Source organism: Pimephales promelas, chromosome 21 (genome assembly GCF_988280905.1).
Source record: "Pimephales promelas chromosome 21, fPimPro1.hap1.1, whole genome shotgun sequence".
NCBI classification, from domain to species: domain Eukaryota; kingdom Metazoa; phylum Chordata; class Actinopteri; order Cypriniformes; family Leuciscidae; genus Pimephales; species Pimephales promelas.
Window position 1 is genome coordinate 1,984,585 of NC_142789.1, and position 24,841 is coordinate 2,009,425.

Consider the following 24,841-nt stretch of genomic DNA (forward strand, 5'->3'; position numbering starts at 1 on the left):
TATTTACTATGACATCATCCTGTATTATGCAGAAAAGGAAGTCATGTGGAAAGCGGCTGTATAAACCAAAACAACTGGTTTTGCTTGTCGCATGGTTCCCACTGCAGTTATTTAGCATTTCGAAACCGTTGCACATGACAACATGTGATGCTGTTTGAATGAAACCCATGCTGTCTGCAGCTTTCAAAAATGCAGCTTGTACATTATTGATTGTTGTTGTTTTTGGACACAAACGAATCACCTAAATGTAGGAGGAGAAGAGAGTGATACTGGTGTGATGTAGACACGTCTGATGCAATATTGAGAGTTTGTCTGGTGGTTATGAACAGGCCAATATTTCATTCTCAAGCAGATATAGTCGTGAACAATATCTTATCAATATCAATCTTGTATGAATATAACATGTTGTGCTTTTGCAGCAGAAGAGCTAAGAATGACGGGATTGGTGATGCCATTTCACAACCTGAGTGTTTAGATGTTTTGATATAGGAAAAGTGGACCAGGAAAATCCACGGCTATGATGCAAGGTTGTTATGTTTTTCCCTATAGTGATCTGTTTCATCATCTTCAAAATAGCAACTCCTCCACATTTAATATAATATCAACAAGCGATGGAGGTTGTTTATGGTTACTGGCCCACACATGTATTTTAGGCGTTTTCTCAGCAATGCTAAATTCAGTGATCTGTTAGACTTCTTTTAATGATCCAAAGTTTTTCCTTCAGCTATTGACTGCCAAAGCTGTTTTTGTGTTTAAAAAATCTGGGAGATAGGTTCTCTCTTAACCTCAGTATTCTTTTCAATCGCAGTATTTATGTACACTCACCTAAAGGATTATTAGGAAAACCACACTAATACTGTGTTTGACCCCCTTTCGCCTTAATTCTACGTGGCATTGATTCAACAAGGTGCTGAAAGCATTCTTTAGAAATGTTGGCCCATATTGATAGGATAGCATCTTGCAGTTGATGGAGATTTGTGGGATGCACATCCAGGGCACGAAGCTCCCGTTCCACCACATCCCAAAGATGCTCTATTGGGTTGAGATCTGGTGACTGTGGCGGCCATCTTGGTACAGTCAACTCATTGACATGTTCAAGAAACCAATTTGAAATGATTCCAGCTTTGTGACATGGTGCATTATCCTGCTGGAAGTAGCCATCAGAGGATGGGGACATGGTGGCCATAAAGGGATGGACATGGTCAGAAACAATGCTCAGGTAGGCCGTGGCGTTTAAACGATGCCCAATTGGCACTAAGGGGCCTAAAGTGTGCCAAGAAAACATCCCCCACACCATTACACCACCGCCACCAGCCTGCACAGTGGGAACAAGGCATGATGGATCCATGTTCTCATTCTGTTTACACCAAATTCTGACTCTACCATCAGAAATCCAGACTCATCAGACCAGGCAACATTTCTCCAGTCTTCAACGGTCCAGTTTTGGTGAGCTCTTGCAAATTGTCGCCTCTTTTTCCTATTTGTAGTGGAGATGAGTGGTACCCGGTGGGGCCTTCTGCTGTTGTAGCCCATCCGCCTCAAGGTTGTGTGTGTTGTGTCTTTGCTGCATACCTCGGTTGTAACGAGTGGTTATTTCAGTCAAAGTTGCTCTTCTATCAGCTTGAATCAGTCGGCCCATTCTCCTCTGACCTCTCGCATCAACAAGGCGTTTTGGCCCACAGGACTGCCGCATACTGGATGTTTTTCCCTTTTCACTCCATTCTTTGTAAACCCTAGAAATGGTTGTGTGTGAAAATCCAGTAACTGAGCAGATTGGGAAATACTCAGACACCAACAACCATGCCATGCTCAAAATGGCTTAAATCCCCTTTCTTTCCAATTCTGACATTCAGTTTGGAGTTCAGGAGATTGTCTTGACCAGGACCACACCCCTAAATGCACTGAAGCAACTGCCATGTGATTGGTTGATTAGATAATTGCATTAATGAGAAATTGAACAGGTGTTCCTAATAATCCTTTAGGTGAGTGTATTTGCTCTGAAATATCTTATAGAGTGATCGTTCATGATAGCCTTTGAAACCACTAACAGTGCAAATTTAATGTCTTTTGATTTTATTTATATGGTACATTACTGTTATCAGGCTAAATACGCCACAGATGACTTACCCAGACCTCACAAAAAAAATTTAAAAAAAATTGTTTAACACCGTATGAACCTCTACTATGGGAAATTGACAAGACCATAAGGATGTTAAGCTGCTTCCAGGGATGTCAGTTTTAGACAACATGGTTTAAGAGCAGGTCCTGGCAGACCAACGGTGGAAAACTAGAACAGCTGAAATATTGTTCTTCTTTTAATGGATGGTCTCGCTGGTGGGAAGGAAGTAAACGCTCTATATAGTTCATTCTCGCGTGCTCTGATGCCTCAGTTCAGAACCAGCTCATGTATCCTTAGAGGAACTGGACTGGACCCGGTATGTAACAGTGGACGACACAGCTTGATTAAATCTTAACCTTGGCAGGAAGAGAGAGAGAGAGAGCGAGAGAAAAAGTGAGTGTGTTTCTTAAGGAAAGGAATGAGTTACTAAAGTGAAAATTGGCAGCCAGAATTTCATAGTCAAGCTTCTGAAGTACTTAAAACCATTTTATGTGTTCCCTGAAGTCCACTTACTGGTAGTCAAGATTTTTTTTGTACCCCCCAAAAATTCGTAGTTTAGTTTTGGTTCAAAGACTTTTTTCCCCCCTTGGATCTGTTAATTTATTCATAAATGCATTAAAAATGCAATTCATGCATAAATTTGACCCCAATACACCTTCAATGATGATGATGCTTGGCATCTTTATATGTATTTCATAAAAAAAGTGTCTTATAAATTAAAGTCATGTGTTACAATGACCATGAAAATAAAATAATAAATGATCTTATTTTAAAATTTGAGATCGTTTGACCTTTGACCAAAACTGGATGATATTAATAAATAAATAACGCATAATATTTGTAAAAAAAAAAAAAAACCTTTATATATATATATATATATATATATATATATATATATATATATATATATATATATATATATTTCTTTATTTATATATATATATATATATATATATATGAGATCGCATGTCTTCAAGGTGTAAGGAAAATATGGAAAATATTACAGTATTTGTTTCTCGATGGTTGCACCAAATGCCATTGATTAAATTGAAACTTTTGTTTAGAATAAAAGTTGTTCAGTCCACATGAAGCCAACATGATGAATATAAAGGGTATATTTCTTAGAACACTTTTTCATTGTCATTTCATTAACCCTTTAATGAACAGGCTGTTTTACTACTATACCTTTAAGACCTCTATATGTAAATGTCCTCATATAATTGGCTATTCTCCACATAATGTTAATCAAGGTTTGGGCTAAGCTCAGAGAAAACACATCTTCCTGAATAACATGCTATTGAAAATAACTTAACCAGAATTGCTAATGTTTACCATTCCTAGCCTTATGAATGGTGAGAGCATGCCTTGAACTCCATCCATCTGAGAGCTTCCCATGTTTACTGGGATTGAAACCCAACCAATTGTGCTGAGGCTTTATTTCCAAATACGCAAACAGACTTTGACACATATTTTCCCTATAGCTCCTAAAGACCGATACGCACTGTTGTTCTGCCCCTGTGGAGGAACATGCATACATGTGCATCACAATCATGCACATACACACTGTCATATCAGGTTTATGTGTTCTTCCAGAGACGACAGACCACCCTCAGAGTTTATATAAACCTTCGTGAAAAGAGGACGAACACGTGTTCTCATCTCTGGCTCATAAGAACCCAATCCATCTCTTATAGCATTTTTTTTTTACTGGAAAAGTTGATTTTATACGTACAGCTCGACCGCTTATTTTATGTGTGTTCACATTTAATGTGAAGAGCATCACACCAGATTCCCAGTTTTGATTCCAATGTGGTAAAAAAAAAAAGATGAGAAAAGAAGTCAAACATTTTGGTATCAAATAGAGCTGCACGATTCTGGATGAATCTGAATCTGAATTCTGAATCTGTTCGTTAAATCACATCACATTAAAAAAACTAAGGGAAGTATATTGTATTTAGCATTTGAGATAAAGATTATGACATTAGAGGAATGATTCTGTTAAGAAAAGATTTTAGCAAGAGGTTCCTGCCCATAGTGATCAATGTCTCGAGACCGTTCTTGGTCTTGACCACTTTAACGTGGTCTTGGTCTTTGGTCTTGGTCTCGCTGTCTCAGACTGACATAGTGGTCAGATTTAGCAGTACTACAATATCCACAATGATATCCGCAACGTATTGAAGCGCGCGTCCGAGTAAAGCTAGTGCGGTGTGCGCGAGCCACACAAGAAAACACCGTATCCGCGCCACTGATCGCAGTGGCAACGAGCACTTTGAACACTTGATTTTAAAAACACATATCATGTACAGTTTTTGATAATATTTAATATTTAGTAAAACACATATCAGTTACATCATGGGTTTTAACTTCATTCAGGAGATTTTGGGTAACTGCACAACTGACAGATGACTTTGAGCGCACCGCCAACGGTGTGTGTGTGTGTGTGTGTGTGTGTGTAACCATCGACAAAACAACCAACTTTCGGATCCTGGACTTAAGCTTATAATTTTGGTTTTAAATATATAATTATGTATTTAAAAGTTGCAGAATGTATTCATTTGGAGACTTCGAAATTGTCAGAGATAGGCAGGCAATGCAAAACAAAATCTTACATTTTTATTGCTTAGTTTCAACAACACTAGTCTAGTTTTTTCCCCCTCTGGTCTCAACTTGGTCTCGGTCTCGGTCTTGGTTTTGATCTTGGTCTCGGTCTTGGTCTCGATCTTGGTCTCGGTCTTGGTCTCGATCTTGGTCTCGGCCTTGGTCTCGATCTTGCTCTTGGTCTCGATCTTGGTCTTGTCTTGGTCTCGGTCTTGGTCTCGATCTTGGTCTTGTCTTGGTCTCGATCTTGGTCTTGTCTTGGTCTCAACTTGGTCTCGATCTTGGTCTCGGTCTTGGTCTCGGTCTTGATTTCAACTTGGTCTCGATCTTGGTCTCGATCTTGGTCTTGGTCTCGATCTTGGTCTTGTCTTGGTCTCTGTCTTGGTCTCGATCTTGGTCTTGTCTTGGTCTCGATCTTGGTTGGTCTCGATCTTGGTCTCAACTTGGTCTCGATCTTGGTCTCGATCTTGGTCTTGTCTTGGTCTCGATCTTGGTCTCGATCTTGGTCTGTCTTGGTCTCGGTCTTGGTCTTGTCTTGGTCTTGATCTTGGTCGGTCTCGATCTTGGTCTCGACTTGGTCTCGATCTTGGTCTGTCTTGGTCTCGATCTTGGTCGGTCTCGATCTTGGTCTCGACTTGGTCTGTCTTGGTCTCGATCTTGGTCTTGGTCTTGGTATTGCCTTGGTCTCGATACCCTCTGGTTTTTGCCCTCTGGTAGTTTTTTGGTCTCGGTTTAGGCGGTCTTGACTACAAGTCTATCTGTCCTGTTCTCTTTACCTTTTAACTTGAATTGCTCTTGGAGCCACTGTCCCATTCTTTGAATGATTATGCTGATTGGATTAGGACTGGTAACACTCTGAGAGTCTGGGACAGGTTACTATACCTGGATACTTCATTTGCCCACTAAAAATCTACACATCTATATAACTACAATTTATCATTGCCTTAGTTAGACTTGATGAGTGTTGCTACCAACAACTCGTGTTCTCAATAAAGAATCCTGCTGAAGAGACAACCGAGTCTCCTGGTCTTCGCTTCTGAGTTTCCTACACCCCTTACCCACCCTTAAACCCAACCATACCTCTCCCTAACCACACCTGTATCCCGACTCAATATTTATATCAATATATCAAGATTTAAGTACATAGTTGAAGACACCTAATATGAAGTGTGACCCAACATTTTATTTGAAATAACAATAAACTACCACTTGTATGATCTAATCATCAACAGTAATACAATATAAAATACTGACTGAGTATTAAATACAATATATTAGAGAATGTCATTTGCAGTGCTTTGCTCAAGTGGATTTAAAAATCTTTGAAACCCCCATATTGGTCATTCAGCATCTATATCACTACTTCTCTCACTTTCTCTCTTTGGCTGTTTTGGACAGTGCTAAAGATTGCTTCCTCTCGGGGCAGCTCTCACAGCGAGGAGCAACGTGTCAAGGCTTATCCGTCTGCTCCAGGTCCCCGTGCCAAACACAACACCCCGCTAAGAGAATTAGTCTCTCCCGCCAGAGTTCTGGCACTGTCCAGTCAGAAAAGTTACATGCTGGCCAGTGCTTCTCTCTGGACTTCCTGTGAGTTGTCTGTCTGTCCCCAGAGAGCCATCCAATGCTGCGTCTATTGCCAATGGACTGAAACTGATGTTTGGTTCTTTTCTCATTTTTTAGACAGGATATGTCTTCCAAAGCTCAGATCAGTCGCTGTTTCTCAGGATTAAGAGCTAACGCTCGATGTGCGCATTCTTTACGGCTTGGGTAATACGCTCATCTCTGCTGCTCGACTGCGGCGCAGGAATGTGCTGTGTTAATTTGTACAACTGTATGTTTTCATAATTAAAGGGATATTTAGCATTAAGTTTTGTATTAGTAGAAAACCTGTAGTATTTTCGAATTACCGTACTTTCCACCCTCATATCCCCCTGAGACGAGAGAATTATGTATTTTTTGTCTGGGAAATGCAATAATCGTCAATCGTCAGTAGTCGGGTCTGTCCCGCATGTCTTCAACCCGCCCATAGAGGGCGATCTCACTCACAGAATGAACACATAGTGTCGGCCATCTTGTTTTGGAAGCTAAGCTAGCAGGCTCTTGTTCTGTGGAGAAAGCTGAGTAGTAGGGGTTACCGTCCTCTTTTTCCCGCACATGTCCAAGATTCAGCTTTTGCTTTCTGCAGTCGCCATTCATTGTTTACATGCACAGCTTTTGTTTCAATCTAACTGAATTCATTCCGATTGGTGAATCTGAATGTAGTGTTTACATGAACGCTAAACAAGTGATCGGTTGATGTGCGTTTTAACATTGCTAAGAAAATCCCCGCTCCTCCGTGAGAGATACGAGACCGGTGCGTCTCACAGGTGAGTCACAGTAAACATGACTCGCGCCGTTCTCCCGCGGCCCCTCACTCGTCCCGCTCGCCACAGTAAACATGACTCAAGCCGTTCTCCCGCGGCCCTCACTCGTCCCGCTCGCCACAGTAAACATGACTCGCGCCGTTCTCCCGCGGCCCTCACTCGTCCCGCTCGCCACAGTAAACATGACTCGCGCCGTTCTCCCGCGGCCCTCACTCGTCCCGCTCGCCACAGTAAACATGACTCGCGCCGTTCTCCCGCGGCCCTCACTCGTCCCGCTCGCCACAGTAAACATGACTCGCGCCGTTCTCCCGCGGCCCCTCACTCGTCCCGCTCGCCACAGTAAACATGACTCAAGCCGTTCTCCCGCGGCCCTCACTCGTCCCGCTCGCCACAGTAAACATGACTCGCGCCGTTCTCCCGCGGCCCTCACTCGTCCCGCCCGCCACAGTAAACATGACTCGCGCCGTTCTCCCGCGGCCCTCACTCGTCCCGCTCGCCACAGTAAACAAGACTCGCGCCGTTCTCCCGCGGCCCTCACTCGTCCCGATCGCCACAGTAAACATGACTCGCGCCGTTCTCCCGCGGCCCTCACTCGTCCCGCTCGCCACAGTAAACATGACTCGCGCCGTTCTCCCGCGGCCCTCACTCGTCCCGCTCGCCACAGTAAACATGACTCGCGCCGTTCTCCCGCGGCCCTCACTCGTCCCGCCCGCCACAGTAAACATGACTCGCGCCGTTCTCCCGCGGCCCTCACTCGTCCCGCCCGCCACAGTAAACATGACTCAAGCCGTTCTCCCGCGGCCCTCACTCGTCCCGCTCGCCACAGTAAACATGACTCGCGCCGTTCTCCCGCGGCCCTCACTCGTCCCGCCCGCCACAGTAAACATGACTCGCGCCGTTCTCCCGCGGCCCTCACTCGTCCCGCCCGCCACAGTAAACATGACTCAAGCCGTTCTCCCGCGGCCCTCACTCGTCCCACTCGCTCGTACATAATTGCTATATGTAATATTTTTTCAAAATGCTGTATAAATATGTACTTGATTAAGGTGAATTAAAATGCAGCTTTAGTTATTAATGAGCAAAACGTTCGGGTGTTAAACTGACTGTACGCGTGGCTGGGAGCAAGTGTAGATTTCAAACAATACAAACATTTTAATGAAACGCCGGAATCACTTTACACACGATTTACACAAAAATTTGTCCTGCTCGTGTTTCATGAATGATTCCCAATGTGTCCTTTGGTCATTTTAAAGTTGCGGTTGATGACCGTGGGCTACTGGATTGCTTTAGGCAGAAGGTGTTTTTTAGTCTCCCTCTCTGAAATATTTGAGGTTTCTGGAGAGAAATCAAACCACAGTCGTTCTGACAGGAGTTTGAATCGTCTGGCTGGTGAACATGCTGCATGGGTGGGCCTGAGAACGCTTAGACGTCAATGCATTTTCTGTCAGCATGTTGAGCTGCCATGCATATTGTTAAGCACCGTAAATTGCATCGAAAGTACATTTATGACTTATGATCAGGTGTAATTATTGGTTTGTGGTTCTCCACATCAGCAGACCTAAAGCAAGCAATTGAAAATAAGATTGCATATTGGGTTTAAAGTGGCTAGAGAGCTTCTACCAAAGTTGGGGTTCCACCAGATATGATATGACACGTTAATGTTTTCGGTGGTAGAAAACATGCCTGGTTTTTAGTTTGATCTCACTTAGTCCCAGACTATGGTTGTTAAAACAAGCCAGTAAAAACACAATTTCTCAACAAGCTCTTAAAAAGCGATTGCCATGTAAGGCAGTAGCCGTTACGGGAGACGCTTGATTATTCGCCCTGCAGATGAGGCTGTGAAAGACTCTATTAGCGGATGAGTCGATATTCAACGCTGCAATTCCTCACTGGATGGCCAAGGTTATACGTACCATGTTGGTTAAAGGGATAGTTGACTTTGAAATTAATTTTTGGTATGTTTTAGCTTACCTCAAGGGCATCCAAGATGTAGGAGTCTTTGTTTCCACAGTATTTTAAATTTTGATATTTTTAGGTCAAACCGTTCTTGTCTATCAGTCATATAATGGAGGTCTATGGTCACCACCTCAAAGAGCATGCACAGAGAAGTCCAAATTAAACATGATTTAATGACTCGTAAATGTAAGTACACGAAACGAGCGGTTTGTGTGAGAAAACCAACAGTATTTATATCGTTTTACCTCCATTATATGACTGACACACACGAACGGTTTGACCTAAAAATATCAAAATTGAAAATACTGTGGAAACAAAGACACCTACAACTTGGATGCCCTTGAGGTAAGATAAAACATATTAAAAAAAAAATTCAAAGTGAACTATCCCTTTAAGGCAAATGATGTTATCTCATAAAAACCATAAGTAGTTTGCCGCATAATGTTTATTAATATTTGACAAAGCTTGTCAGCCATATCAAAGTCACGTGGTGCAACCAATTTGCAGAAAAGAAATGGAAATCTTATCATAATTTGTACATTTTATAACAAGACAAGGTTTGTGGTGAACATGGTGAAGACTCGTTTTCAGGGAATAATGATTAAGATGTGTACACGCATGCATTCAAAGTGTAAGGAAAATCTTATTACTTTTTACTTGGTAGTTACACAGTGAGATTTAATCAAACACACGTTTTTCGAAACCAAAATGAATGCAAAAATAACATTTCTAAAAAAAAAAAGTTTTAAAAAGATATCTCCTTTTCTTTATCTTGGACACCGACCCAATTCTGGTCGACACATGTTGTGCGTAAAGACTGTATCTTGGTGTTGCAACATGATTTAACTTAAATTGATTTTATGAGGTAAAATGTGTTTTGACAGACCGAACTAACCTGATGCTTATTTGTTCAACACATACTCTGTACACAGCATGGGCAGTGACACGCTGATGTAATGAACATTCACGAGGATCATTAAACAGCACAAATGTAGTGCTGTATAAACAAGAAAGCTTGTGTTTTTACTTCAGAACAGATAATGTATTCTGTGCACATGTAGTCCCGTAGTGTTGCCTAATACTTGGCGTACGTCTTTAGCGAACTTAGGGAAAAGGTGCTATTTGCAGAGGAAAGATCGAGGGCCAAAGTAAACCTCGCCTGGCCAACACTTTTAGTACTTGTTTCTCTCTCACCACAAATGAGGTCTTTGCACTTGGGTTGGTTTTTCTCTGAACTGTCGCTTAAGTAATCAGTCCCACTCCTGAGGGAACTATTAGGTAAAACACCTTCGGGTTCGGTCGCCTTCTCATCTGTTCAGACGTTTGGATACGAGGGTGATACTTCGCACAAGAGACACCCTCATGAACCTTAGTCTACAGAAGATATCGCTCAAGACAGATGGGAACATCTGGCAACTGTCGTTTCTTCTCAACTCTGGATTCTCTCCAACTCCTGTGGCCCGTTTTCCCATGTTCCAAGACTTGGGAATTGGGGAACGGCTCAGTCCATTAAACACGACGGCTACACTCCCTCGCTAACAGATGCTGCACAGCTGATGGGCGGCATCTGATCCTGTCCTCCAGTGCGACGGCCGACTCTTCCTCTACGCCATCTGAAAGTCATTATAACACCATTAACAAACGTGCTTCTCCCAGTGTGACCAGAGAAAGGGGTGATAAACGGGGTCATACCTCAGTGTTAGAGTTAATATGTTGACGTAGGATCTGGGAGGCTCTCACGCTCTCTGTGGGTTTACAGGGTGAGCTCCTTGTCATTATCTCTCAGCACCGCTCTCTGATTTAGAAGGCGGCGTAATGCCAGGGTGATCTAACAAACTCCAGTGTGTGTGGAAGTTTACTTGGCCACCCGCAGATTCCTTGATCTCACACACAATGTGACGCATCAAGGCATTTTGGCTCACTAACCCTATATACGCAAGGGATAATGAACATCCAGCCGGTTGTTATCGCAAACTTTGAGGACGCAGCGCGGAGGGGTCTGGTGTAACCCTTAAAGGAGTAGTTCAGTTTTAAAAAAACTTTTGCTGATAATTTACTCACCCCCATGTCCATGTCATTCTTTCTTCAGTCGAAAAGAAATATATTTTCTCCATATAATGGACTTCAATGGGAACCAAACGGTTCAAGGTCCAAATGAGAGTTTCAGTGCAGCTTCAAAGGGCTTTAAACGACACCAGACGATGAATAAGGGTCTTATCAAGCGGAACGATCGCTCATTACAAAAATAAATAAAAAAGTTTAAGTTTTATAAGCACAAATGGTCAGCTTGCTCTGTTCTGTGATGAGCGTTCGTGACTCTCCTGTTCGAACTCGTTCATCAAAATCCTAAATTATTAGTAAATTATCAGAAAAAGTTTTTTTAAAAGTGAACTACTCCTTTAAGGGGTTTATTTTGCGATTATCTCGTTATTGCATGGCTGCTTGTCACATAAGAAGATATTTAGACACAAAATATTGATTTTATTAGATCATTTAACGGGTTAGTTTGGTATTTTACACTTAAAGCCCTGTTTTAAGATCGTTTCTAATGAAATTCAACGCTTAAGATTAAAATTTGGACAAATGCTGCTGTCCCGAGAGTTTTAGGTTTACCAGGTTTTATCGTAGTTTTTATCCAAGTCAAGTCAATGGAGTCGGACAAAAACTACAATAAACCAGCATCTTTTGAAGCGATTTTGACTTTCGATTTTGCGATTTTGAGCGGTTTCAACTTATCGAGTCTGTTTTCCAAAGATGGCTCCAGTGAACTGTCTTCATAAAGTATCTTCTTATTAAACGGTCTGTTCACTTACGAAGTTCTCAATGCTTCGTTTTGCATGTATGGAGCCTCATTATGTTACTGCGTTAGTGTGGGGCTATTTTGAGCCTTGTTAGTGGTATAAACTAGTGATTTCTTTTTACTTAGTCAATGCCCCCATTACTAGCATTATACGCTAAACAGTTTTTAGAGATAAAACTCTTTACATTCGATTACCATGAAAACAAATCTCAGAGAACGGTTGACTATGTACCGATGTGTTATTAGACCAAAGGTTCATTTTGCGCCAGAGTTCTCCTTTAAGTGTAAAACACCGAAAGGCCATTGCACACTGAGTCCGAAATTTCCGTATGCGTTTTTTCGTATTCGTGATTCGGTGGCTCTGAATTGTCGAAACACCTTTCAAACTGCTTGCTATGGATGCGAAAAACACAGAAAATTGAACCCGATTCGATTTTTTTTTTATGACGGACGAAAGTTTCGGAGGCAGTGTGCAAGAAAATTTTTAACGTGCAAAAATTTAGGACGCGAATTTTTGGTGTGCAAGGGCCTTAACCCTTTAAAGCAAAGCTTTCATGAAGAAAAGCAGTCTAGTAAAAAGCCTACAGGTAGATGAATGGACAAGTTCAAATAAGACAAACATGTTAGGGGATAATGTACATTCGTATCACTTATCACACAGATTTTCACCATATTAATAATAACATGAACATGAAAAATTGATTTGAGGAGAAATCGTACCTGTTTATTATCTTACATTGTACAAAACAACCATTCTAGCAAAGAGCTGAAGATTTTCCACAATATTACTGAAGCTGTAATATCAATACTGAAGTCCTCTAGTTTAATTTTACAGTAAATACAGTTGATAACTGAAACTCAAAATGGCATGAGCTGTATTTGATTTAAACAGGAGAAAGTGATATGAGAGACACGAAAGAGGCGCCGACCTCAAATACCCAGCATTGCTATTGAAGACGGTCATTATAAGGAAATATTTGACCTTCGGTATATTGCGAACTTGCGACTGACCAATCAGAATCAAGCATTATAAAAAGCGTTATACATTTAAAATGCCTTATAGACATTTTGGGGGTCTGAAAACACAAACTTTTGAAAATGGTTAATACCGTTTTTGAAAACAATAATACCGTTGTCTGTGTGTAAACTAAATAAAAAAAACAAAACTGTGCAAAATAAACTGTTTATGCATAGTGCGGCATCTTTTTTGCATATTTGTGTGTAAACTACAAAATCAAAAATTTTGTGAAAATGGTGACGTCATGCAAATTGAGTGTATACAGTGCTTCAGTCTAGGGCTGAACGATTTTGGAAAATAATCTAATTGCGATTTTTTTAACCAATATTGCGATTGCGATTTAATATGCGATTTAAAAAAAAGTTATTTACCATCTGTATTAGTCAACAAAGACAAGCAATAAATCATTGTACAGTAGGGATGGGAATCTTTAGATAGCTCATGGTCCAATCTACTTTTTTTCTTATTAATTAATCTTAATAACTCTTAAAATATGTATTTAATTACATGTGTAAAAACACATACTTTAAAAAATAAATATAAAAAAAAAACATTTAATTAAACCAATTACATGTTAAGAATTTTAAATAGGCTATATAAAATAATATAGCTTCAAAATATAAAAGCTAGTAAATAAAGAGAAACAAAAAAAACATTACAAGCAATAAACAAAGAGTGGTCTCAGTATTTAAAAGTAGGCTGTCTGAATGTTTTTCATTCAAGAGCTGGAGTGATTTCCCCTCAGTTTAGATACGATAAGCTGCATTCACACTAATGCATATATCTCTTTTGAAATTGTAAATGTGGTTTGTCCTGTTGGTTTAAGATATAACTGACCGTGTTTACATCAATTTCGCGTCATAAAAGCATTTTGACATGCAAGTACATTTAACCAATGAGTCGCTCACGGCCGCATGCACGAGCGCTCTTCACAAAGCACGCGTTAGTATTTTAAAATGAAAGCAGCCTTCTCAGTGATTTTCATGGTTTTAATATAAGCCAAACTGCATTCCAAAATACATAATGCCTCTGTGAAGCATTTGTTAAGAAAATTCCCGCGGGAGAGAACGCGCACTGCAAGTGTAAACGTTATAACATCAAGCAAAGCGGCAAAACCTGTTCAATGAAGCCCGCGAATGTCCTTGTACTTTGGTTCATTCCCGAACTTTATGAAATAACGTTACTATGTTTTGGAAGGTTCGAGCGGTGTCGTGTGTGTGAGTGAGGAAGAGAGAGAGCGAGAAAATAGAAGCAAGCAGATTCAGAACACGGTTCGTTTCTAAAGCACGCGCAGCGTCATCACGCATCTGTGTTTAAAAACTAAGCTCAGACTCGATTCTGAAATTCTCTGAATCGATCCAGGATTGTTGAGGAGAGGAGAGAATAAATAACACAATAAACTGTTCTTTTCTGGACGCCAGACCGCGTAGCGTGGCAAGTTGACGCTTTATCTTGCAGACTGCTTTTCTCTCGCGTGTCACGTGACCGAGTGTAATCGCAGCTCTTGCGATTACAAAATCGCGTTTCATCATATCGCGATTTTATCGCAAATGCAATTAATCGTTCAGCCCTACTTCAGTCTATAGGCGTGTAGTGTTTCTTACAAAGTTACATCGCCAACTACTGGCCTGGCAGCAGAATACAGTGTTTTCTAATCGTTTTCGCGGATTTGCGTGAACGAGGATCGTTTTGACAAAGTTGCCGTCTGCACGCGAAACTTTCTAAGGCCCTATTTACATGACGATGCTCGTGGGTAAGAAAACGTAAAAATATTTTATCGGATATGCCTTTCGTTTACACGGTGACAGTGTTTTGGGGGCTTAAAAACGCAAAAAAGTGAAACTACCCTCCAGAGTGGAAATCTTAAAAACGCTCCATCGTCGTGTTCTCGTGTAAAGGGTAAAACCGCAAAAGTCTGCTAGACAGTGAAGTCTTCACATCGCCACCTAGCCGCCTGGAGTCATACTACATCACACACTTTTGCGTCACCATATGCACGCGGATTTCCCACCCATAACGCTCGTCTAAACACAGAATAGAAAGTGACAACGCAACGCTACTTTTGCGTTTTTTCTTCAGATCGTTTCCGCGTAAACAGCCTAAAACACAACTGTTAGGACATCATTGTCGTGTAAACTTCTGTGAAAAGGCTTTTCAAAACATACATGTCACTAAAAATGTATAACTGGTCATATATTACATACATTGCCATTTAAATACTTATTCACCTTAAAGAGCTTGCTTATGTTCTGTGCCTCAAATTGTGGCAAAATATGTTGGTAACGTCAAGAGCAAATGTTAAGAATGTGAACGCATGCATCGTCCTCCATTTTGCTGAAGGCGTTGTGCTCCCGAACCAACCCGTCTTCCCTCTTGTTGTGAAACCAAACTAATTTGTCTTGTCGAAAAACGTCTCCTCTGTTCTTTCAGTTTCCCCAGATAAAGCGCCTCACAGTTGTTGTTTTGGTTGCTAATAAAGTAAAGCCTGTAGATAGCGGACACATGTGGACACAGATTGATATTCAGTGATCCGTTTGCTATGGACCCTGAAGGCCCTAGTCATTCAGCGGATGAAAACAGCCCCTGTGTTGGCCTATTGAGTTTGTTTGCTGACAGTCCAGGCTTTGTGAGCGGAAACGGCTCAGGGAATGCGCTCCGCCGCGCTAGGACTAAGACAGCATGGCATTTTAGTAGACTCGCAGGTGTCTTTATAATTCCCCTTCATATATAGAAGAGCTATAGCTGCATTGCAGCTGTCCGTCCGTTTCACTCTCCGAGAGATGGATGTTGCTCACAGTGAGCTTGTGTTTTTACACTGAGAATCAGGATCATTCAAACTGAGAGAAGACGAAGCACTCTCTCGGATTTCATCGGAGTAAAACAGATTGAAGGTGGTTAATGTCGGACAAACAAGCAATGAGATGACTAAAATGCCATTTAGTCTTATTATTATCATAAAAAAATGTATTTTTTCTCCGCAAAATTGCTTATCTTGGCCATCTAATGGAGTACATAAAGTTTACGGTTTCTCTCTCAGCAAATCATTAAACCCACAAACTCTGCCGCATCGGTTTAACAGTCTGTGAAATCGAGGATGTTTACGGTCGAGCGAGGAAATTCCAGCAATGAAACTACAGGACATCATCTTCACTAGAAAGGATGAGACCCACACTTTTTATTGTTTTTATTTTATAGGATTTGACATGTCCGTAAACAAGGAAAATGTTATAACCAGAAGTACATGTGCCACCGTTTTTACTGTTTATATATTTCAATTTTGATATAATAATAATAATTGGTATTATACCGCATTATTAATATTAATTTATTAATTACCTAAACACCTAAATACATTTAATTTAAAACACTCACCAGTGTAATTCAAATCATTCAGGGCAGGTCAAAATATATGTATGTGTGTATAATATTAAGATTTTGCATATGTTCACCAAGGCTGCATTTATTTGATCAAAATACAGTTAAAACATTAATATTGTGAAATATTTTTACAATTTAAAAGCACTGTTTTCTATTTGAATAGATTTTAAAATGTAATGTGATCAAAGCGTCTTTACTCGCATGATCCTTTAGAAATTATTATAATTCACTGTAGAAACTTTTCTGGTTATTATATATATTAATCACAGTTGTGCTGGTTAATATTTTTGTGGAAACTGTAAAAAAAATTAATTCTTTGATAAATAGAAAGAATGTCTTATAAATGCATGTCTTTACTGTCTTTTTTGATCAAGTTAACGTGCCTTTGCTAAATAAAAGTGTTAATTTCTTCAGAGAAGAATCACAGAATGTAATCACAGAAATAAATTACATTTTAAAATATATTACAACAGAAACCAGTTCATTTAAATTGTAATAATATTTCACAATAATACTGTTGTACTGTATTTCTGATCAAATAAATGCAGCCCGTGTGATGCCTACAGAACTAGTGTTACACTTTTCAAGTAAATCAATCTGCATATTATATTGGAATATAAGAAAACTAGGGCTGTCAAACGATTAATCGCGATTAATCGCATCCAAAATAAAAGTTTGTGTTTACATAATATACAGTATGAGTGTGCATTGTGTATAATTATTTATATATAAATACACACATGCATGCATATTTAAGAAAAAAATATTATTTATATATAAAATATTTATATTTAATAGGGCTGTCAAACGATTAATCGCGATTAATCGCATCCAAAATAAAAGTTTGTGTTTACATAATATACAGTATGTGTGTGCATTGTGTATAATTATTTATATATAAATACACACATGCATGCATATTTAAGAAAAAAATATTATTTATATATAAAATATTTATATTTACTAGGGCTGTCAAACGATTAATCGCAATTAATCGCATCCAAAATAAAAGTTTGTGTAACTTTACATAATATATGTGGGTGCACTGTGTATAGTTATTTATATAAATACACACACATGCATGTATATTTAAGAAAAAAATATTATTTATATATAAAATATTGATATTTATTAGGGCTGTCAAACGATTAATCGCGATTAATCGCATCCAAAATAAAAGTTTGTGTTTACATAATATATGTGTGTGCATTGTGTATAATTATTTATGTGCAAATACACACATGCATGCATATTTAAGAAAAAAATATTATTTATATATAAAATATTTATATTTATTAGGGCTGTCAAATGATTAATCGCGATTAATCGCATCCAAAATAAAAGTTTGTGTAACTTTACATAATATATGTGGGTGCACTGTGTATAATTATTTATATAAATACACACACATGCATGTATATTTAAGAAAAAAATATTATTTATATATAAAATATTTATATATAATATAAATTATATATAAATTGATATACAGTATATACATGAAAATATTTCTTAAATGCATGTGTGTGTATTTATATATATAAAATGATTATACACAGCGCACCCACATATATTATGTAAACACAAACTTTTATTTTGGATGCGATTAATCGCGATTAATGACAGCCCTTAAGAAAATATTTTAAAAAATGACTAACTTAAAAAAAAAAAGTAAGATGGGTCACTTCTTGGGTGATTTCATGGTGTCTTTAAAACGTTGTGCTGATTTGAACCCGTCTGCACATTGAGTGTTACAATGTTATGAAAGCTTGTTTGTTATATTTCATCTTTAAATCATAGTTCCCTGAGGCTGAAAGATATGATGTGTGTTGATTGTCCAGTGCTCTTTTGATGAGGAATCCTCCAGGCCTCCGCGTCTCACCTCAGGGCTGATGTGAGATGTCAGGCTGAGAGATTCATGTGATGCAGACACACATGCGCGCACATATCCATGCCTGCGCGCGCGGCGCTAAGAATAGCTTCTAGAAGGGTGGGAGGCTGCGCGGCCGAGCTCAAGATGAGACACGTGAGACCCTCCCCCATCTGCACCATCACATCAGTGTCCACTCGCTCGAGTGAACGGGACAATCTGACACCCTAGATAGTGCTTAAGTCAACAGACACATGCATGCAAACACAGCTGTAGTCTACTCTAGGCATCCATCTATCCCTCATCTCAGTTGAGTTAGTGTCTCAGTGATCTAGTGGACTCGACATTAAAAATAGATAAGGATTCAGGACACGCACATGGGCCTGTGTTTAATAATGTGTTTTTATCTGTACTAAAAGCCCCTATGGACAGGTGTTGAAAATTAGCACATGTGCTATTACACTTTAAACAATGCATCTGGTTCCTCCAGTGTTATTGTTATGACCATATTAAATAAATAAATAAAAATGAAACAGTGAGAGCATATTTGTGACTTGAAATCGTACATATTATTTAAAAAAAAAAAAACTATGTAATAGGCTCATATGTTATTTAAAAAATATTCTATGAAGTAAATAGTTCATAAAAAACAAACGTAATTTCTACCTGAATAAGTTATCTCAGAAAAAGAATTTAAAAAAGTACATTCTGTATTAGCACTCAATTTAAGCTTGTAGAAATTAGTGTAAATATCAGCATTATAAAATTAAGTAAAACCTACTTAACTTTGTTCAATTATTATTTATTCAACTATTCATTTCCTTCTCTGTGGGCCTCAGAACGCAGGCTCACTATTGGCTGACGCTGGTCACGTGTGTAGTGGTCGAGGTAGTACTGAATCTCAGTACTTAAGTAAAAGTACAACCAGATTATATTTCCTGTGTAAGATAACCAGATTAATATTTCCTTTAGTAAAAGTAGACAACACAATGACACAATGACAACCATACTTAAGTAAAAAGTAAAAAAGTACCTGATTTTAAATGTACGTTAAGTATTAAAAGTAAAAGTACTTGCATAACAATTGATTCTCTTAATGACTATTTTCTAATGATTAATAAAACATTGAATTAACCTAATACTCCTATAATGATGTTCAATAATGATGGAAAAAAATTGAAATTTTCTAAAACAAACTTGTAATTAGGCAATATAAAACATGCTTATCCTTACCATATTTTGGCAGTAAACACAATTAATTTATGGTGTAATTCTGAACCTCTTGGCTTGCCATAATCCTAACCAAACGTATATTACACACAGTGTGTTTCCTATGCACGTAAAAACACTTTTTCGTGTATAAATTGCACTTTTAACACACTGCGTGCGAGACGCATTTAGTTGATGTATCTATGGCAACCAAACGTCACTGGTGAGACAAACGTGCAACGAACGGACGGTCAGATTACGGTTTGGCAGGGAAAAACTGATCAGAAAATGTAATGAAAATATAACAGAAGTTGTAGAAATGTAGTGGAGTAGAAAGTAGAATAATTGCTGCAAAATGTAACGGAAGTAAAAGTAAAGTATGCACTATTTATTCTACTTAAGTAAAGATACGTGAAAAATAAACTTAAGTAAAGTAACAAAGTATTTGTACTTCGTTACATTCCACCACTGTGTGTGTGATATACAACCCAGAAGCGCTGCGTTGTTACACGACGTGAACTCACGCGAGGCCCACAGAAAAGGAAATGAATAGTTGAATAAAGAATAGTTGAACAGAGAGTTGAGTAGGTTTTACTTAATTTTATAATGCTGATATTTACATTTTTATTCGTTATTTTTGTGTATTTTTTTGCGCACGCAAAAGTGTTCTCGTCACTTGATAATCTTAAGGTAGTCAACACATTTACTCCAGTGGTTGATGCTGGCCACAGATATGGTGTGTTTTACAGTCAGTGCCTAAACTCGCTGGAAAAGCCCACATACTGGGGAACCTGACGGACCAGCAGCTGTTCTGCTCCGGATCCAGGATCCTCTAACAATAGATCCCGGGAATGTGGAATCCTAACGGCTCATCACAGGTGACATGCCGTCCCGTCATCATGCGTCTGGTTACAAGTAGAGCCAGACCGATATATCGGCAGGCCGATATTATCGGCCGATATTAGGCATTTTCCAAACTATCGGTATCGGCAGTTATAATGGCCGATAAATGAATATTTATAAAAATAAATTAAAAGCGGACGAAACATGCTTGAACCATGTCATGAGTGTTGTTTAGTTGGTCCACCAGAGGGCACTCTACACCGTTCCTGTTGGCAACACTCGTTGAGTTGGTCACGATACATACATTGCTTGAATAACAATTAAAAGAACATCCCCATCAGTTCTCTTAACTCAAATAAGCATGACAAAATTTGTGGCCGGCGGACGTTTCCTTGGCCAGTTAAATTGAAAATGTATGTTTTAGAATTTGCAGTATGACGTAATCCATTGCTAAATTATGGTTCATCATAGATTAGCTAACCATAAAGCTAGCTAATGCCACTATCATCAGTCTGTTCGGTTGTGACAATAAAAGAAACTTTTAGAAAGTTTCTTTTTAAAATGCATTATCATATTATTTTGGTTAAAACTCATAAATAACTACAAATAACTAATGTTAGGGAAATCTGTTAATGTTTTGTTGCGCCTTTCTGAAATAAAAAATTAAAAAAATATCGGCCGATATATCGGATTTTAAAACCCAAAAAATATTTGTATCGGTATCGGCCTTCAAAATCGAATATCGGTCGGGCTCTAGTTACAAATTAAGGCTGAACAACAAAGTCTGACCTCTCTCGCCCCAGGATGTTCCTGCATTACAAATGCACATTGGGATTGTTTTGACAAGTTATTGCACAATCGCGTAGCAGTGATGAGTCCAAGAGATGCTGTCAGTGATCGTCCACACCTTCTTTAAGAGCTGTTCTGCACTAAAGTTTGGCTCTGTTGTCCCGATCGCTCCCTCTCCCCGGAGAGAAACCTCATATCTCTGCGTCTTTGTGAAAATCTAGTTGAAAATATGTAAAACAAGTTATTAGGGCCGTGACTTGCTTTACTGTGATATGTATGGTAGAAAGTGGTGTTAAGCGGCTGATAAGTGTCACAGATGTTCAAATTATTTACCATTTGCGTTTTGTTTTGTTTTGTTTTTTCAGCTTGAATATATGTGAATCTTAATCCTAATTTACATCAGTATCATTGTTTTAATGTTGTTAATTGTTCGAAATTCGCAAAAAAAAAAAAAAGCTCACGAAGATGAATAAATCAGGAAAACTGTCTTTAATCCAAACTCACTCAGTAAAAGCGACTTCACAACACTTGAGACATATTGAACTCACTATACAGGACCAAACGAGGACCTAATAAGTTAATATATATAGTTAAACTTAATATAATATTTATTCATTTTGTTTCAGTTTTTAGTTTTTAAAATTTTATTGTATTATATTTTATTTCGAGTAAATAAATGTCGAATTTTTATTGTATTTAAAAAAATAAGATCCTGCTTCTGTCATTGACCCCAATTGTAGAAACAAAACATTTGCATTGTGTCACAGTTGTCAGTCCATTCCAGGACTGGTCTCAACCAGTTAGAGCTGACCTTTCCTGTTTAAAGTCTTTAAAATAACTTAAAACTGGTCAACACTCTGTCCCAGCAGGCTAATGACTGCATCAGAGATGACTGGTGTGTGTGTGTGTGTGTGGTATTGATTGCTCATAACCCTATGACAATATGTCTTGTTAGGACCTCACACAAGCAGAGCAGAAGTCCCCCACTGCGACCTCTGTGTCCCACTTAGCGGTTGCCATGACAACTGACCTTTATGTCTCTGGTCCTTCATTTTTTGGGTAATGGTTGCCGGGCTGCATTAGGGACAGAAACTCTCCTGTGGCCAACGGTTAGAGGCTGGCATCCCGTGTTTCCAAGGAGTACAATGTGACAATATCTTCCTAAGAAGAGGCATATCCAGACATATGGGTGTTTTTGTTTAGTTTTTGTTCAGGCTGTTATATGTAATGAAACAATAAGCCGTGACACGCCATGCTTTACTATGATTTGGTTGAAAGTGGTGTTAAGATGTTCAAATTATTTACCATTTGCATTTTGTTTTGTTTTTTCGACTCTCTGATTGGTGGAATTTTCCATACAATATCATGGGTAGTGTAGTTTTTTTTTAAACTACAAATTCTGCCGTTAAAAGGATACTTCACCTCAGGAAAGATGAATGTGTATTTAAAATGGGTCATTTCTGTAGAAGTCACGTGAAATTATTTTTGAATTTCGAGCTTTCTAGACTGAGAAAAGCCAGAAAATGTATTTTTGGCTAATGTGGATGAAAGACTACAACTCCCAGAATGCACTTGCTTCGCTGCCCTAGGAGACCACACCTACCAGTAACAGAGCGCAGTCGTTAAACAACAAGTCTAGGCTACTAGTGAGTCTCCGTGATGAGTCTGCCCGAAAATGTGTTTCGAATGAACTACATCTCCCAAGAAGCGAAACAACGAGCGAGATCTGCTGCTCGTGTGTGTGCAGTCTGGTACAAAACACTCGGCGTAATGTTACGATTATAATGTTAGACTATTGAAACAATGACAGACGTTAGCTTCAGTTAAGTTAGCTTCATTCATTGAGAGAAAATGTGCGCCTTTGGGGTTTGTAGTCTTTAAGTATTTTCACAGTCTTATACCTCAACGGTTTTATATCAAATTGTAACTTTCTTGACTTTAAAATGTATCTTTTAAATTGACAAACATCATATGTGTAATTCAGGCCACAATTTGTCGTCTCTCGCCATTGACTACCATTCAATGTTTTTCCGTAATAAAGACCCTTGGTCGACCAGAAGGGAAGGGGAGGGGCTTAGGTTCTCTATTGTCCTTTACATTTTCACGCCCTGTGATTGGTTGCTTTACATGTCAGTCTGGGCGGTCCTTGGCCAATGAAAGCTGACCTTCTAAAAGAGCTGGCTGTGGTAAACTCAATCAAATCAAAATTTGTTCTGCAAAAGTAGAATAGTAAAGCAAAGTTTTGTTTATACTTCCTCAAAGATCCTACATTTTTAGATTAAAATATACTTAAAATATGTTTGTTTGGGGTTTTGTGTGTTTCTGATGTCACGGATATATGTGCAAAGTTGCTTGCAGAGCCACACGTGTTTCATGCTTGGACTGCTTGAGTTGCTGATGTGATAAATCTAAGTAACAGAGCATGCTGTGTGTGAGGATGAGTGCGGAGGGACTCAACAGAGTTTCTTCAAATATTCACCATGTGAGCTGAGCTGACGAAGAGCAATAGCTTTTAGCTGGAATCTAAACTGGATTAGGATGCTTTTAGTGAGCATGTGATTAGATATGTCTTCATGCATTTATAAAACTAATGTTCAGAAAGTACTAACCTAATCAGCATTCTCGCTGCATAGAGAAAGAGTGCGAAGATGTGAATTGATAAGTCCAATTTCTTCGAAAAACAACTTTTTAATAAGGTCTTTTTATGACATGCTATTTAGTTCAGGTTATATCATTGAGCTATGAGACATTGAATGGGGTCAGTATGCTTTTATTGAATGTATGGTAAAATTCTTGTAATAACAGTTTGTTTATTTTTGTATTTGTATTATTTAGGTGCTTATTATGGTTTTATTGTAATATTTTGTACGCTTTTGGCACCTGCCCAGGGACTGCAGATGACAATTAGCTTTTAGCTAAATCTAGTACAGTACATATATTGTATATATTGTCCCTGTTAAATAAATAAAATGTCAGCGTGAATCCCCTAAAAACCTTTTGTCTGTTCTTTGATATCACAAATCAGAAACGACTGTGATAAGTCTCATCTAATGAATAATGTGTTTTTCTTGTGTCTTTGCAGGGCGAATATCGATGAAGTTGAGACTGATGTTGTGGAAATAGAAGCCAAGCTAGATAAGGTATGAATAAAATCTATTTGAAATAACTTGGTGTGAAAACGAAATGAAAGAACAACTATCAGAAATATCATGTCCTGGTCATGTCCGAGGATATTGAATTACTGGGGTTTGATCAATGTGTTGCTCTAACAATATTGACTGCAATGGATTAATTAGTCAGGATTACATTTAGAAAACCACTTCACTTCTTGCCAGAAGGCTAATTTTGTATAAATGGAAAGACTCCAACATATGGACCTTGTATTAAGGACGTCATGTATGATATACAGTTGGAAACAATCTGATATTCGGAGATTTTTTACCATTTGGCAGCCTTTTTTAAGCCTTTTTTTCTTTAAGCCTTTTTTGAACTCTATGATTTAAATATATATATATACACTCGAAAAAATACTGTTTTTTTAACCCAACTTTGGGTCAAATATGGACAAACCCAATGGCTGGGTTACATTTTTAAATTCAATTTAAACATTTTTAAATGAAAAATTTTAACCCAACGTTTATTTGTCCATATTTGACTCAAAATTGTGTTAAAACAACCCAGCATTTTTAGAGTGTATGGTTTAAATGATTTTTTACAGTAAAACCATAGTACACTCTAAAAATGCTGGGTTGTTTTAACCCAACTTTGGGTCAAATATGGAAAAACCCAGCCATTGGGTTAATTTTTAACAAAACATTTTGTCCATATTTGACCCAAAGTTGGGTTAAAACAACCCAGCATTTTTAGAGTGTATGGTTTAAATGATTTTTTACAGTAA

The 24,841-nt window shown here is 38.6% G+C and overlaps 1 protein-coding gene across 5 annotated transcripts in view; it reads left to right on the plus strand.

Annotated features, from left to right (window-relative positions):
* Positions 1 to 24,841, plus strand: part of acap3b (ArfGAP with coiled-coil, ankyrin repeat and PH domains 3b) — a 96,367-nt gene that overhangs the window by 17,446 nt on the left and 54,080 nt on the right. For all 5 annotated transcript variants that reach the window (XM_089124872.1, XM_089124870.1, XM_089124873.1 and 2 more), the window contains exon 2: positions 24,026 to 24,083. In XM_089124872.1, the coding sequence (XP_088980998.1) occupies positions 24,026 to 24,083 (58 nt within the window). The remainder of the gene's footprint in view (positions 1 to 24,025; positions 24,084 to 24,841) is intronic.